Source organism: Lampetra planeri, chromosome 13 (genome assembly GCF_965212315.1).
Source record: "Lampetra planeri chromosome 13, kcLamPlan1.2.h2, whole genome shotgun sequence".
Classification (NCBI taxonomy): domain Eukaryota; kingdom Metazoa; phylum Chordata; class Hyperoartia; order Petromyzontiformes; family Petromyzontidae; genus Lampetra; species Lampetra planeri.
In genome coordinates, this window is record NC_136119.1 from 13,924,763 (window position 1) to 13,942,195 (window position 17,433).

The 17,433-nt window shown below is 42.6% G+C and overlaps 1 protein-coding gene across 1 annotated transcript in view; it reads left to right on the plus strand.

The window, feature by feature from the left end:
• Positions 1-1,261: 1,261 nt before the first annotated feature.
• The window catches only part of LOC144722157 (uncharacterized), a 32,571-nt gene continuing 16,399 nt past the window's right edge, over positions 1,262-17,433 (plus strand). The window contains exons 1-4 of the mRNA XM_078600331.1: positions 1,262-1,295; positions 1,621-1,716; positions 3,999-6,379; positions 10,451-17,255. Of these exons, the coding sequence (XP_078456457.1) occupies positions 1,262-1,295; positions 1,621-1,716; positions 3,999-6,379; positions 10,451-17,255 (9,316 nt within the window). The remainder of the gene's footprint in view (positions 1,296-1,620; positions 1,717-3,998; positions 6,380-10,450; positions 17,256-17,433) is intronic.

Genomic DNA, 17,433 nt, shown 5'->3' on the forward strand with positions numbered 1-17,433 from the left:
CCCGGATCATATTAACACTGAGAATGTTGATATCCTCCCTTCTGCCAAGAACTCCTTCTTTGGCTGTGACTTTTAAGAGGTAACACAATATAGGTTATTGGGTCAGATGACGTTATTTGTAAATGTGTCGTAACCCTCCACCACCCGACACGGCCAAACAGTAAAAAATGTGTCACGTTTTTCAAAGGACAAAATAATTAACTTATTTAGCCTTTTGAAAAACGTGACACATTTTTTTACTGTTTGGTCGTGTCGGGTGGTGGAGTGTTACGACACATTTATAAATAACGCGATCTGACCCAAAAACCTATATTATGAATAATATTGGTCGCGAAAGCCTACACGTGTTAAACTGAGGAGGTAACACGTCACAATCATCGACTTGTCACTCTACAGTGATATGGTCTATCACTGCCCAACAATCAAAACTGACCTGCTGAGTTTCTAATGAATAATTAGCCTCTTCAGAACATGGGAAGGCAACTTAACCCCCCAATTTTAAACATGCTGCTTTTACCAGCTTAGCTGTGTGCAGATTTCTGGTCGCGTGGCGCTGAGACTTGCAGGAGAGAAGGGAAACGGGGAGTAAACACAGCGGTGGAACGGACGTTCCCGGGGGGAAGCAGCAGAGGAGAAGGAGCGACCTCCCGTCGTACAGACATCGATTGATTGGGTGAAGGCAATAGGTGTTTGAGCAATCGAATAAGTGAAATTAGATACGTAAGCAACCGACAATGAGACACACACCGACAACTCGCATGTAACATGCCTTGTATTGAGTGTTTTATAATTCATATAGTGCTTATGACAAGCTATGTGGGCACATTTCTACGATGCAAGAAACTCGAACGTGTTCGACTCATTACGTTTGGGCGTTTCTGCTGAATGGCGAGAAGCCGAAAATGCCTTAGTTCAGCGGTTGTGGCTTGGGCGTGTTCACGACATCGTGAGGATGGTCAATGTCATGCACCAAGGCTCTAGGCTTCACTCCAAGTCAATATTATTCACGATTGCCGTGACAAGGTTTTATCACACGTCGTTTAGTACATTGTAGTTGTAGTTTATTCTTGCGCACGATGGCAATATGCTCGTGAGCTAAGTGCCACGACGAGAGGGCTTCAGCAGAGAGAGAGAGATCGTGTCGTGTCGCTGTCCCTCCTCCTCTGTCGACATCGTGCAGCCTACACTGCACCATAGTGCTAAACAATCGCACAACTGTGTCTCGTCTTTAGTTTCCCATGGGCATGATGCTATGCAGGCCATGAGCATTCTCCAGCACGGCGGTTTGGACAGCGGTGTCCTTAATCGCCACGATTGTCGAGTTTTGCTTCACGTGGCCACGGGGAGAGAGAGAGACACGCAAACTCCAAATAGACAGCAGCAGGCGTCAGGGTCGGGATCGAACCCACGGCCTCCTGTACACCAGGCGAGGGAGTTAACATCTCATGTATACCAGGCGAGGGAGTTAACATCTCCTGTATACCAGGCGAGGGAGTTAACATCTCCTGTGTAGCAGGCGAGGTAGTCAACGTCTCGCTGTCATACAAGTGACGTTGATTCGGCAGCAACTCACGCGGCTCCCAGGCTCCCCTGCGAGTGGGCCTCTTCGCGCCCGGGCAGCTGGGACCCCTGGCAGCAGCCGTGGGCTCGCCACGGCTGCCGTCAGTGGCGAGTTGATCTCTGAGCTTGCAACGAATCTCAACCTGCCTCAGCATGGTCAGACAACTCGCCACAACCGACTCGGCCACGACCGGCGATAGATCAACAAAGAGCCCGTAAATGATGCACTCCGAGACACGATGGGACGCGCATGTAGCTGACGCGTAAGAAGGAACTGCGTTTCACACCGGCTACATTGTGTGGGTGTTCTTTTGCTCGGTTGCACGTAGTGTAAATCGGTGATGTCGACGATCGAAAGTGTGAAACTCAACCATCGTGATGCGGTCACTATCAACATGGTGTGTTTCTCCCTTGTGATGGGACTTTGTAGGATGAACGTTGATGTTTATAAGGGGCACGTGGTGACCAATACGGTCTGAGTTGGTGCGTAGTAAGGTAGGGCGCCGATAAGGGGTTGACAGGTTTTGACAGAAGGCACATTTGTCAGGAAAACATAACCCAGAGTTCCACTTGTGCTGGCCTAACTTGTTGTTGTTATCAGGAGATATGGGTGAAATGAAAACCTACAGTGAATAAGATCAGAACAAAGTGCTCGTTTCTTACACAGCCCATAGCCCCCCCCCCACTCGCCAATATCAACACAACTTCGATTATGGATGTCTGCCGTCATTGGAAGGACGTTGTCTACAATTAATTACCGCGGCCTCATCGACTCTACTATACAGGGATCCTTGAGTGGATGTCATGAAGCAGACGAGAGTTGGGGAGGGGTTATTTGGTTATTTGCATACAAGCACACCAGGAGATGTGTCCACTTCTACGATTGCCTCAATTTCACGCCGAGATACAAACATTTCGGAGGAAAGTGAATGCTTCAGGATTGATTGTAAAGTGTAGCGTGAGAGGAAATGAAGAGGAATCCTTGAGGATGTAACGCGTACCTTGAGGATGTAACGCTTATCTTGAGGATGTAACGCTTACCTTGAGGATGTAACGCTTACCTTGAGGATGTAACGCTTACCTTGAGGATGTAACGCTTACCTTGAGGATGTAACGCTTACCGGCTCCTTTAATACGCCCAAGGGCGTTCGCAAACGCGGTTAAAAATGAATCTATTCACATCTCACGATACAATTAATTGCTCGATATCTTCTTCACTTACTGTGTTTCAACATAAGACGTGTCATACCTATAATATCATGATTGTGTTAAATATACTGTATTAAAATTACCTAATTTGTAATGTATTTCATTTGTTCACAAGTCTCCCATTGCATTTCAGTTATCACAAGCAAGAAGAGGCGACGGACTGAGGGAAAATGAATACATTAATACTCTTTGTGATGCTGTCTCTGCGTTGGACAAATGGTAAGACGTGTTCTTTTAATTCACATGTCGTGCTATCGTAGAGTTGACCATCTCCCGTGCCATTGTATACAGTACTGCTGTTACAACTGTGAAACACAATCCAGCGAGCTTGAAGGGCAGAACAGACGAATCGCATCTCGGCGCGGCCTGTCACGTGCAGCAGCTGCTGCTGGGCATGCGTCTCGGCAGGCATTGTGGGTGGTACTGTCCGTAATGGTGTGTAACTGGTACTAAACGAAACAATTGTTTTTTAAATTTTTACCAGGTAAAGCTAGACATGTCTTTTTCAGAAGCGACCTGGCCAATGAAGTGGCTTATCGTGTAGAAATGTATATAGCAGCCAAATACTCTTGAACGCATGTTGATCCTAAATGTGGAGGGGAAAACCCCGGTGGGACCGCGGTAAAAATCCGAGTAGCCACGTTGTGAGCTAGGTGGCATGCGTGCTGCTGCAGCAGCTGCAGCAGGAGGAGGAGTTGGTGTATTCCCCACATTGATCGCCTCAGTCGAACATAAGGAGGCTCACCTCGTGTGGACTGTGGAACGTCACTAGCGAATTAAATATTGTTCAGAGTTATACTTTATAGATGCCTGACACAGTACCTTATGGTTGGGGGACATTTTATGATCGTTACTCAAATGTAGAACGTTTATTGTGAAGAAAAAATAACTTGTGACAGATATGGGTGCTAAAAATGATCAGGAAATAAGAAACAAAGTAAAGTACAAACTTAATGCCAGTATTTATAAAGTACGAAATTAGAGCGTATATATATATGCGTTTTCTTAACAAGATTAGTCGGTTTTATACATCTACAAAAGTAAATTTAAACATGCTGGGCTTGAAATGCTAAGTATCAGCCCTTGCAACTAAACGTGGCGAAACAATATGAACTTGATTTGAAAACTCCAACCACAATTACATGATCGTTTTATGAAAGAAAAATAAGCATTGCAATCAGGCTCTCACTTGCTCTTTAATGTTGAGATTTTGTAAAATTATTTTTCAGCTGCAAGTACAACTACAAGTTCAGTGACATCAACAACGAGTTCAACAACTGCCGGGTCAACAACTACATCAGCAGCATCATTAATATCAAGTTTGCCATTATCTGCATCAACACCATTACCGTCTCTTTCAACAACACAAACAACCCTTGGCTCAGCAAGTTCAACATCAGTAGCGACATCAAATCCAACATCTGCATCAACGCCATCACCGTCTCTTTCAACAACACAGACAAGCCTTAGTTCAGCAAGTTCAACATCAGTAGCGACATCATCAAATCCAACATCTGCATCAACACCATCACCGTCTGTTTCAACAACACAACCAATCATTAGCTCAGCAAGTTCAACATCAGGAGCGACATCAAATCCAACATCTGCATCAACACCATCACCATCTGTTTCAACAACACAAACAACCCTTGGCTCAGCAAGTTCAACATCAGTAGCGACATCAAATCCAACATCTGCATCAACACCATCACCATCTGTTTCAACAACACAACCAATCATTAGTTCAGCAAGTTCAACATCAGTAGCGACATCATCAAATCCAACATCTGCATCAACACCATCACCATCTGTTTCAACAACACAACCAATCATTAGCTCAGCAAGTTCAACATCAGTAACGACATCAAATCCAACATCTGCATCAACACCATCACCATCTGTTTCAACAACACAAACAACCCTTGGCTCAGCAAGTTCAACATCAGTAGCGACATCAAATCCAACATCTGCATCAACACCATCACCATCTGTTTCAACAACACAGACAAGCCTTAGTTCAGCAAGTTCAACATCAGTAGCGACATCATCAAATCCAACATCTGCATCAACACCATCACCGTCTGTTTCAACAACACAAACAACCCTTGGCTCAACAAGTTCAACATCAGTAGCGACATCATCAATTCCAACATCTGCATCAACACCATCACCATCTGTTTCAACAACACAACCAATCATTAGCTCAGCAAGTTCAACATCAGTAGCAACATCAAATCCAACATCTGCATCAACACCATCACCATCTGTTTCAACAACACAAACAACCCTTGGCTCAGCAAGTTCAACATCAGTAGCGACATCAAATCCAACATCTGCATCAACACCATCACCATCTGTTTCAACAACACAGACAAGCCTTAGTTCAGCAAGTTCAACATCAGTAGCGACATCATCAAATCCAACATCTACATCAACACCATCACCATCTGTTTCAACAACACAACCAATCATTAGCTCAGCAAGTTCAACATCAGTAGCAACATCAAATCCAACATCTGCATCAACACCATCACCATCTGTTTCAACAACACAAACAACCCTTGGCTCAGCAAGTTCAACATCAGTAGCAACTTCAAATCCAACATCTGCATCAACACCATCACCATCTGTTTCAAAAACACAAACAACCCTTGGCTCAGCAAGTTCAACATCAGTAGGGACATCAAATCCAACATCTGCATCAACACCACCACAATCTGTTTCAACAACACAACCAATCATAAGCTCAGCAAGTTCAACATCAGTAGCGACATCAAATCCAACAACTGTATCAACACTATCACCATCTGTTTCAACAACACAAACAACCCTTGGCTCAGCAAGTTCAACATCAGTAGTGACATCAAATCCAACATCTGCATCAACACCATCACCATCTGTTTCAACAACACAGACAAGCCTTAGTTCAGCAAGTTCAACATCAGTAGCGACATCAAATCCAACATCTGCATCAACACCATCACCATCTGTTTCAACAACACAAACAACCCTTGGCTCAGAAAGTTCAACATCAGTAGCGACATCAAATCCAACATCTGCATCAACACCACCACAATCTATTTCAACAACACAGACAAGCCTTAGTTCAGCAAGTTCAACATCAGTAGCAACATCTGCATCAACACCATCACCATCTGTTTCAACAACACAAACAACCCTTGGCTCAGCAAGTTCAACATCAGTAGCGACATCAAATCCAACATCTGCATCAACACCACCACAATCTATTTCAACAACACAGACAAGCCTTAGTTCAGCAAGTTCAACATCAGTAGCGATATCATCAAATCCAACATCTGCATCAACACCATCACCATCTGTTTCAACAACACAACCAATCATTAGCCCAGCAAGTTCATCATCAGTAGCGACATCAAATCCAACATCTGCATCAACACCATCACCATCTGTTTCAACAACACAACCAATCATTAGCTCAGCAAGTTCAACATCAGTAGCGACATCAAGTCCAACAACTGTATCAACACCATCACCATCTGTTTCAACAACACAAACAATCCTTGGCTCAGCAAGTTCAACATCAGTAGTGACATCAAATCCAACATCTGCATCAACACCATCACCATCTGTTTCAACAACACAGACAAGCCTTAGTTCAGCAAGTTCAACATCAGTAGCGACATCAAATCCAACATCTGCATCAACACCATCACCATCTGTTTCAACAACACAAACAACCCTTGGCTCAGCAAGTTCAACATCAGTAGCGACATCAAATCCAACATCTGCATCAACACCACCACAATCTATTTCAACAACACAGACAAGCCTTAGTTCAGCAAGTTCAACATCAGTAGCGACATCATCAAATCCAACATCTGCATCAACACCATCACCGTCTGTTTCAACAACACAAACAACCCTTGGCTCAACAAGTTCAACATCAGTAGCGACATCATCAATTCCAACATCTGCATCAACACCATCACCATCTGTTTCAACAACACAACCAATCATTAGCTCAGCAAGTTCAACATCAGTAGCAACATCAAATCCAACATCTGCATCAACACCATCACCATCTGTTTCAACAACACAAACAACCCTTGGCTCAGCAAGTTCAACATCAGTAGCGACATCAAATCCAACATCTGCATCAACACCACCACAATCTATTTCAACAACACAGACAAGCCTTAGTTCAGCAAGTTCAACATCAGTAGCAACATCATCAAATCCAACATCTACATCAACACCATCACCATCTGTTTCAACAACACAACCAATCATTAGCTCAGCAAGTTCAACATCAGTAGCAACATCAAATCCAACATCTGCATCAACACCATCACCATCTGTTTCAACAACACAAACAACCCTTGGCTCAGCAAGTTCAACATCAGTAGCAACTTCAAATCCAACATCTGCATCAACACCATCACCATCTGTTTCAACTACACAAACAACCCTTGGCTCAGCAAGTTCAACATCAGTAGCGACATCAAATCCAACATCTGCATCAACACCACCACAATCTGTTTCAACAACACAACCAATCATTAGCTCAGCAAGTTCAACATCAGTAGCGACATCAAATCCAACAACTGTATCAACACTATCACCATCTGTTTCAACAACACAAACAACCCTTGGCTCAGCAAGTTCAACATCAGTAGCGACATCAAATCCAACATCTGCATCAACACCACCACAATCTATTTCAACAACACAGACAAGCCTTAGTTCAGCAAGTTCAACATCAGTAGCAACATCTGCATCAACACCATCACCATCTGTTTCAACAACACAAACAACCCTTGGCTCAGCAAGTTCAACATCAGTAGCGACATCAAATCCAACATCTGCATCAACACCACCACAATCTATTTCAACAACACAGACAAGCCTTAGTTCAGCAAGTTCAACATCAGAAGCGACATCATCAAATCCAACATCTGCATCAACACCATCACCATCTGTTTCAACAACACAAACAACCCTTGGCTCAGCAAGTTCAACATCAGTAGCGACATCAAATCCAACATCTGCATCAACACCATCACCATCTGTTTCAACAACACAAACAACCCTTGGCTCAGCAAGTTCAACATCAGTAGCGACATCAAATCCAACATCTGCATCAACACCACCACAATCTATTTCAACAACACAGACAAGCCTTAGTTCAGCAAGTTCAACATCAGTAGCAACATCATCAAATCCAACATCTACATCAACACCATCACCATCTGTTTCAACAACACAACCAATCATTAGCTCAGCAAGTTCAACATCAGTAGCAACATCAAATCCAACATCTGCATCAACACCATCACCATCTGTTTCAACAACACAAACAACCCTTGGCTCAGCAAGTTCAACATCAGTAGCAACTTCAAATCCAACATCTGCATCAACACCATCACCATCTGTTTCAACTACACAAACAACCCTTGGCTCAGCAAGTTCAACATCAGTAGCGACATCAAATCCAACATCTGCATCAACACCACCACAATCTGTTTCAACAACACAACCAATCATTAGCTCAGCAAGTTCAACATCAGTAGCGACATCGAATCCAACAACTGTATCAACACTATCACCATCTGTTTCAACAACACAAACAACCCTTGGCTCAGCAAGTTCAACATCAGTAGCGACATCAAATCCAACATCTGCATCAACACCACCACAATCTATTTCAACAACACAGACAAGCCTTAGTTCAGCAAGTTCAACATCAGTAGCAACATCTGCATCAACACCATCACCATCTGTTTCAACAACACAAACAACCCTTGGCTCAGCAAGTTCAACATCAGTAGCGACATCAAATCCAACATCTGCATCAACACCACCACAATCTATTTCAACAACACAGACAAGCCTTAGTTCAGCAAGTTCAACATCAGTAGCGACATCATCAAATCCAACATCTGCATCAACACCATCTGTTTCAACAACACAAACAACCCTTGGCTCAGCAAGTTCAACATCAGTAGCGACATCAAATCCAACATCTGCATCAACACCATCACCATCTGTTTCAACAACACAAACAACCCTTGGCTCAGCAAGTTCAACATCAGTAGCGACATCAAATCCAACATCTGCATCAACACCACCACAATCTATTTCAACAACACAGACAAGCCTTAGTTCAGCAAGTTCAACATCAGTAGCGACATCATCAAATCCAACATCTGCATCAACACCATCACCGTCTGTTTCAACAACACAAACAACCCTTGGCTCAACAAGTTCAACATCAGTAGCGACATCATCAATTCCAACATCTGCATCAACACCATCACCATCTGTTTCAACAACACAACCAATCATTAGCTCAGCAAGTTCAACATCAGTAGCAACATCAAATCCAACATCTGCATCAACACCATCACCATCTGTTTCAACAACACAAACAACCCTTGGCTCAGCAAGTTCAACATCAGTAGCAACTTCAAATCCAACATCTGCATCAACACCATCACCATCTGTTTCAACAACACAAACAACCCTTGGCTCAGCAAGTTCAACATCAGTAGCGACATCAAATCCAACATCTGCATCAACACCACCACAATCTATTTCAACAACACAGACAAGCCTTAGTTCAGCAAGTTCAACATCAGTAGCGACATCATCAAATCCAACATCTGCATCAACACCATCACCATCTGTTTCAACAACACAAACAACCCTTGGCTCAGCAAGTTCAACATCAGTAGCGACATCAAATCCAACATCTGCATCAACACCATCACCATCTGTTTCAACAACACAAACAACCCTTGGCTCAGCAAGTTCAACATCAGTAGCGACATCAAATCCAACATCTGCATCAACACCACCACAATCTATTTCAACAACACAGACAAGCCTTAGTTCAGCAAGTTCAACATCAGTAGCGACATCATCAAATCCAACATCTGCATCAACACCATCACCGTCTGTTTCAACAACACAAACAACCCTTGGCTCAACAAGTTCAACATCAGTAGCGACATCATCAATTCCAACATCTGCATCAACACCATCACCATCTGTTTCAACAACACAACCAATCATTAGCTCAGCAAGTTCAACATCAGTAGCAACATCAAATCCAACATCTGCATCAACACCATCACCATCTGTTTCAACAACACAAACAACCCTTGGCTCAGCAAGTTCAACATCAGTAGCGACATCAAATCCAACATCTGCATCAACACCACCACAATCTGTTTCAACAACACAACCAATCATTAGCTCAGCAAGTTCAACATCGGTAGCGACATCAAATCCAACAACTGTATCAACACTATCACCATCTGTTTCAACAACACAAACAACCCTTGGCTCAGCAAGTTCAACATCAGTAGTGACATCAAATCCAACATCTGCATCAACACCATCACCATCTGTTTCAACAACACAGACAAGCCTTAGTTCAGCAAGTTCAACATCAGTAGCGACATCATCAAATCCAACATCTACATCAACACCATCACCATCTGTTTCAACAACACAACCAATCATTAGCTCAGCAAGTTCAACATCAGTAGCAACATCAAATCCAACATCTGCATCAACACCATCACCATCTGTTTCAACAACACAAACAACCCTTGGCTCAGAAAGTTCAACATCAGTAGCGACATCAAATCCAACATCTGCATCAACACCACCACAATCTATTTCAACAACACAGACAAGCCTTAGTTCAGCAAGTTCAACATCAGTAGCAACATCTGCATCAACACCATCACCATCTATTTCAACAACACAAACAACCCTTGGCTCAGCAAGTTCAACATTAGTAGCGACATCAAATCCAACATCTGCATCAACACCACCACAATCTATTTCAACAACACAGACAAGCCTTAGTTCAGCAAGTTCAACATCAGTAGCGACATCATCAAATCCAACATCTGCATCAACACCATCACCATCTGTTTCAACAACACAAACAACCCTTGGCTCAGCAAGTTCAACATCAGCAGCGACATCAAATCCAACATCTGCATCAACACCATCACCATCTGTTTCAACAACACAACCAATCATTAGCTCAGCAAGTTCAACATCAGTAGCGACATCAAGTCCAACAACTGTATCAACACCATCACCATCTGTTTCAACAACACAAACGACCCTTGGCTCAGCAAGTTCAACATCAGTAGTGACATCAAATCCAACATCTGCATCAACACCATCACCATCTGTTTCAACAACACAGACAAGCCTTAGTTCAGCAAGTTCAACATCAGTAGTGGCAACATCAAATACAACATCAACACCATCAACATCTGTTTCAACAGCACAGACATCCACTATCCCAGCAAGTTCAACATCAGTAGTAGCAACATCAACTACAACATCAACACCATCAACATCTGTTTCAACAGCACAGACATCCACTAGCCCAGAAAGTTCAACATCAGTAGTAGCAACATCAAATCCAACATCAACATCATCAGCAGCTGTTTCAACAGCACAGACATCCACTAGCCCAGCAAGTTCAACATCAGTAGTAGCAACATCAAATACAACATCAACACCATCAACATCTGTGTCAACAACACAGACATCCACTAGCCCAGCAAGTTCAACATCAGTAGTAACATCATCAACTCCAACATCAACACCATCAACATCTGTTTCAACAGCACAGCAATCCACTAGCACCGCAAGTTCAACATCAGTAACGACATCATCAAATCCAACATCAACATCATCAGCAGCTGTTTCAACAGCACAGACATCCACTAGCCCTGCAAGTTCAACATCAGTAGTAACATCATCAAATCCAACATCAACATCATCAGCAGCTGTTTCAACAGCACAGACATCCACTAGCCCTGCAAGTTCCACATCAGTAGTGACAACATCAAATACAACATCAACACCATCAACATCTGTTTCAACAACACAGACATCCACTATCCCAGCAAGTTCAACATCAGTAGTAGCAACATCAACTACAACAACAACACCATCAACATCTGTTTCAACAGCACAGACATCCACTAGCCCAGCAAGTTCAACATCAGTAGTAACATCATCAAATCCAACATCAACATCATCAGCAGCTGTTTCAACAGCACAGACATCCACTAGCCCTGCAAGTTCAACATCAGTAGTGGCAACATCAAATACAACATCAACACCATCAACATCTGTTTCAACAACACAGACATCCACTATCCCAGCAAGTTCAACATCAGTAGTAGCAACATCAACTACAACATCAACACCATCAACATCTGTTTCAACAGCACAGACATCCACTAGCCCAGAAAGTTCAACATCAGTAGTAGCAACATCAAATCCAACATCAACATCATCAGCAGCTGTTTCAACAGCACAGACATCCACTAGCCCAGCAAGTTCAACATCAGTAGTAGCAACATCAAATACAACATCAACACCATCAACATCTGTGTCAACAACACAGACATCCACTAGCCCAGCAAGTTCAACATCAGTAGTAACATCATCAACTCCAACATCAACACCATCAACATCTGTTTCAACAGCACAGCAATCCACTAGCACCGCAAGTTCAACATCAGTAACGACATCATCAAATCCAACATCAACATCATCAGCAGCTGTTTCAACAGCACAGACATCCACTAGCCCTGCAAGTTCAACATCAGTAGTAACATCATCAAATCCAACATCAACATCATCAGCAGCTGTTTCAACAGCACAGACATCCACTAGCCCTGCAAGTTCCACATCAGTAGTGACAACATCAAATACAACATCAACACCATCAACATCTGTTTCAACAACACAGACATCCACTATCCCAGCAAGTTCAACATCAGTAGTAGCAACATCAACTACAACAACAACACCATCAACATCTGTTTCAACAGCACAGACATCCACTAGCCCAGCAAGTTCAACATCAGTAGTAACATCATCAAATCCAACATCAACATCATCAGCAGCTGTTTCAACAGCACAGACATCCACTAGCCCTGCAAGTTCAACATCAGTAGTGGCAACATCAAATACAACATCAACACCATCAACATCTGTTTCAACAACACAGACATCCACTATCCCAGCAAGTTCAACATCAGTAGTAGCAACATCAACTACAACATCAACACCATCAACATCTGTTTCAACAGCACAGACATCCACTAGCTCAGAAAGTTCAACATCAGTAGTAGCAACATCAAATCCAACATCAACATCATCAGCAGCTGTTTCAACAGCACAGACATCCACTAGCACAGCAAGTTCAACATCAGTAGTAGCAACATCAAATACAACATCAACACCATCAACATCTGTGTCAACAACACAGACATCCACTAGCCCAGCAAGTTCAACATCAGTAGTAACATCATCAACTCCAACATCAACACCATCAACATCTGTTTCAACAGCACAGCAATCCACTAGCACCGCAAGTTCAACATCAGTAACGACATCATCAAATCCAACATCAACATCATCAGCAGCTGTTTCAACAGCACAGACATCCACTAGCCCTGCAAGTTCAACATCAGTAGTAACATCATCAAATCCAACATCAACATCATCAGCAGCTGTTTCAACAGCACAGACATCCACTAGCCCTGCAAGTTCCACATCAGTAGTGACAACATCAAATACAACATCAACACCATCAACATCTGTTTCAACAACACAGACATCCACTATCCCAGCAAGTTCAACATCAGTAGTAGCAACATCAACTACAACAACAACACCATCAACATCTGTTTCAACAGCACAGACATCCACTAGCCCAGCAAGTTCAACATCAGTAGTAACATCATCAAATCCAACATCAACATCATCAGCAGCTGTTTCAACAGCACAGACATCCACTAGCCCTGCAAGTTCAACATCAGTAGTGGCAACATCAAATACAACATCAACACCATCAACATCTGTTTCAACAACACAGACATCCACTATCCCAGCAAGTTCAACATCAGTAGTAGCAACATCAACTACAACATCAACACCATCAACACCGTCAACATCTGTTTCAACAGCACAGACATCCACTAGCCCAGCAAGTTCAACATCAGTAGTAACATCATCAAATCCAACATCAACATCATCAGCAGCTGTTTCAACAGCACAGACATCCACTAGCCCTGCAAGTTCCACATCAGTAGTGACAACATCAAATACAACATCAACACCATCAACATCTGTTTCAACAACACAGACATCCACTATCCCAGCAAGTTCAACATCAGTAGTAGCAACATCAACTACAACAACAACACCATCAACATCTGTTTCAACAGCACAGACATCCACTAGCCCAGCAAGTTCAACATCAGTAGTAACATCATCAAATCCAACATCAACATCATCAAATCCAACATCAACATCATCAGCAGCTGTTTCAACAGCACAGACATCCACTAGCCCTGCAAGTTCAACATCAATAGTAACATCATCAACTCCAACATCAACACCATCAACATCTGTTTCAACAGCACAGCAATCCACTAGCAACGCAAGTTCAACATCAGTAACGACATCATCAAATCCAACATCAACATCATCAGCAGCTGTTTCAACAGCACAGACATCTACTATCCCAGCAAGTTCAACATCAGTAGTGACATCAAATCCAACATCAACATCATCAGCAGCTGTTTCAACAGCACAAACATCCACTATCCCAGCAAGTTCAACATCAGTAGTAGCAACATCAAATACAACATCAACATCATCAGCAGCTGTTTCAACAGCACAGACATCTACTATCCCAGCAAGTTCAACATCAGTAGTGACATCAAATCCAACATCAACATCATCAGCAGCTGTTTCAACAGCACAAACATCCACTATCCCAGCAAGTTCAACATCAGTAGTAGCAACATCAAATACAACATCAACACCATCAACATCTGTTTCAACAGCACAGACATCCACTAGCCCAGCAAGTTCAACATCAGTAGTGGCAACATCAAATACAACATCAACATCATCAGCAGCTGTTTCAACAACACAGACATCCACTAGCCCAGCAAGTTCAACATCAGTAGTAACATCATCAAATCCAACATCAACATCATCAGCAGCTGTTTCAACAGCACAGACATCCACTAGCCCTGCAAGTTCAACATCAGTAGTAACATCATCAAATACAACTTCAACATCATCAGCAGCTGTTTCAACAGCACAGACATCCACTAGCCCAGCAAGTTCAACATCAGTAACGACATCATCAAATCCAACATCAACATCATCAGCAGCTGTTTCAACAGCACAGACATCCACTAGCCCAGCAAATTCAACATCAGTAGTGGCAACATCAAATCCAACATCTACACCATCAGCTGCTGTTTCAACAGCACAGACATCCACTATCCCAGCAAGTTCAACATCAGTAGTTGCAACATCAAATACAGCATCAACATCATCAGCAGCTGGTTCAACAGCACAGACATCCACTATCCCAGCGAGTTCAACATCAGTAGTGGCAACATCAAATACAACATCATCAGCAGCTGTTTCAACAGCACAGACATCTACTAGCCCAGCAAGTTCAACATCAGTAGTGGCAACATCAAATACAACATCAACACCATCGACATCTGTTTCAACAGTGCAGACATCAACACCACCATTGACAGCATCCACAGCAACTTATTTAGGTCAGACACTCATTAGCTCGACAATTTCACCATCACCTACATCTGCAATATCCACATCTAGTTCTGTAGGTCAGACAATCATTAACTCGCCAATTTCACCCTCACCTACATCTGCAATATCCACATCAAGTTCTGTAGGTCAGACAATCATTAGCTCTCCAATTTTACCATCACCTACATCTGCAATATCCACATCAAGTTCTGTAGGTCAGACAATCATTAGCTCGCCAATTTCACCATCACCTACATCTGCAATATCCACATCAAGTTCTGTAGGTCAGACAATCATTAGCTCGCCAATTTCACCATCACCTGCATCTGCAATATCCACAACTAGTTCTGTAGGTCAGACAATCATTAGCTCGACAATTTCACCATCACCTACATCTGCAATATCCACCTCTAGTTCTGTAGGTCAGACAATCATTAGCTCGCCAATTTCACCATCACCTACATCTGCAATATCCACATCAAGTTCTGTAGGTCAGACAATCATTAGCTCGCCAATTTCACCATCACCTGCATCTGCAATATCCACAACTAGTTCTGTAGGTCAGACAATCATTAGCTCGACAATTTCACCATCACCTACATCTGCAATATCCACCTCTAGTTCTGTAGGTCAGACAATCATTAGCTCGCCAATTTCACCATCACCTACATCTGCAATATCCACATCTAGTTCTGTAGGTCAGACAATCATTAGCACGCCAATTTCACCATCACCTACATCTGCAATATCCACCTCTAGTTCCGTAGGACAGACAATCATTAGCTCGCCAATTTCACCATCACTTACATCTGCAATATCCACATCTAGTTCTGTAGGTCAGACAATCATTAGCTCTCCAATTACACCATCACCTACATCGGCAATATCCACATCTAGTTCTGTAGGACAGACAATCATTAGCTCACCAATTTCACCATCACTTACATCTACAATATCGACATCTAGTTCTGCAGGTCAGACAATCATTAGCTCTCCAATTTCACCATCACCTACATCGGCAATATCCACATCTAGTTCTGTAGGTCAGACAATCGTTAACTCGCCAATTTCACCATCACTTACATCTGCAATATCCACATCAAGTTCAGTAGGTCAAACAATCATTAGCTCTCCAATTTCACCATCACTTACATCTGCAATATCCACATCTAGTTCTGTAGGACAGACAATCGTTAACTCGCCAATTTCACCATCACTTACATCTGCAATATCCACATCAAGTTCTGTAGGTCAGACAATCATTAGCTCTCCAATTTCACCATCACTTACATCTGCAATATCCACATCTAGTTCTGCAGGTCAGACAATCATTAGCTCGACAATTTCACCATCACCTACATCTGCAATATCCACATCTAGTTCTGTAGGTCAGACAATCATTAGCTCTCCAATTTCACCATCACTTACATCTACAATATCGACATCTAGTTCTGCAGGTCAGACAATCATTAGCTCGACAATTTCACCATCACCTACATCTGCAATATCCACATCTAGTTCTGTAGGTCAGACAATCATTAGCTCGACAATTTCACCATCACTTACATCTGCAATATCCACATCTAGTTCTGTAAGTCAGACAATCATTAGCTCTCCAATTTCACCATCACCTACATCGGCAATATCCACATCTAGTTCTGTAGGTCAGACAATCGTTAACTCGCCAATTTCACCATTACTTACATCTGCAATATCCACATCAAGTTCTGTAGGTCAAACAATCATTAGCTCTCCAATTTCACCATCACTTACATCTGCAATATCCACATCTAGTTCTGTAGGTCAGACAATCATTAGCTCTCCAATTTCACCATCACTTACATCTGCAATATCCACATCTAGTTCTGTAGGTCAGACAATCATTAGCTCTCCAATTTCACCATCACCTACATCTGCAATATCCACATCTAGTTCTGTAGGTCAGACAATCATTAGCTCTCCAATTTCACCATCACTTACATCTGCAATATCCACATCTAGTTCTGTAGGTCAGACAATCATTAGCTCGCCAATTTCACCATCACCTAC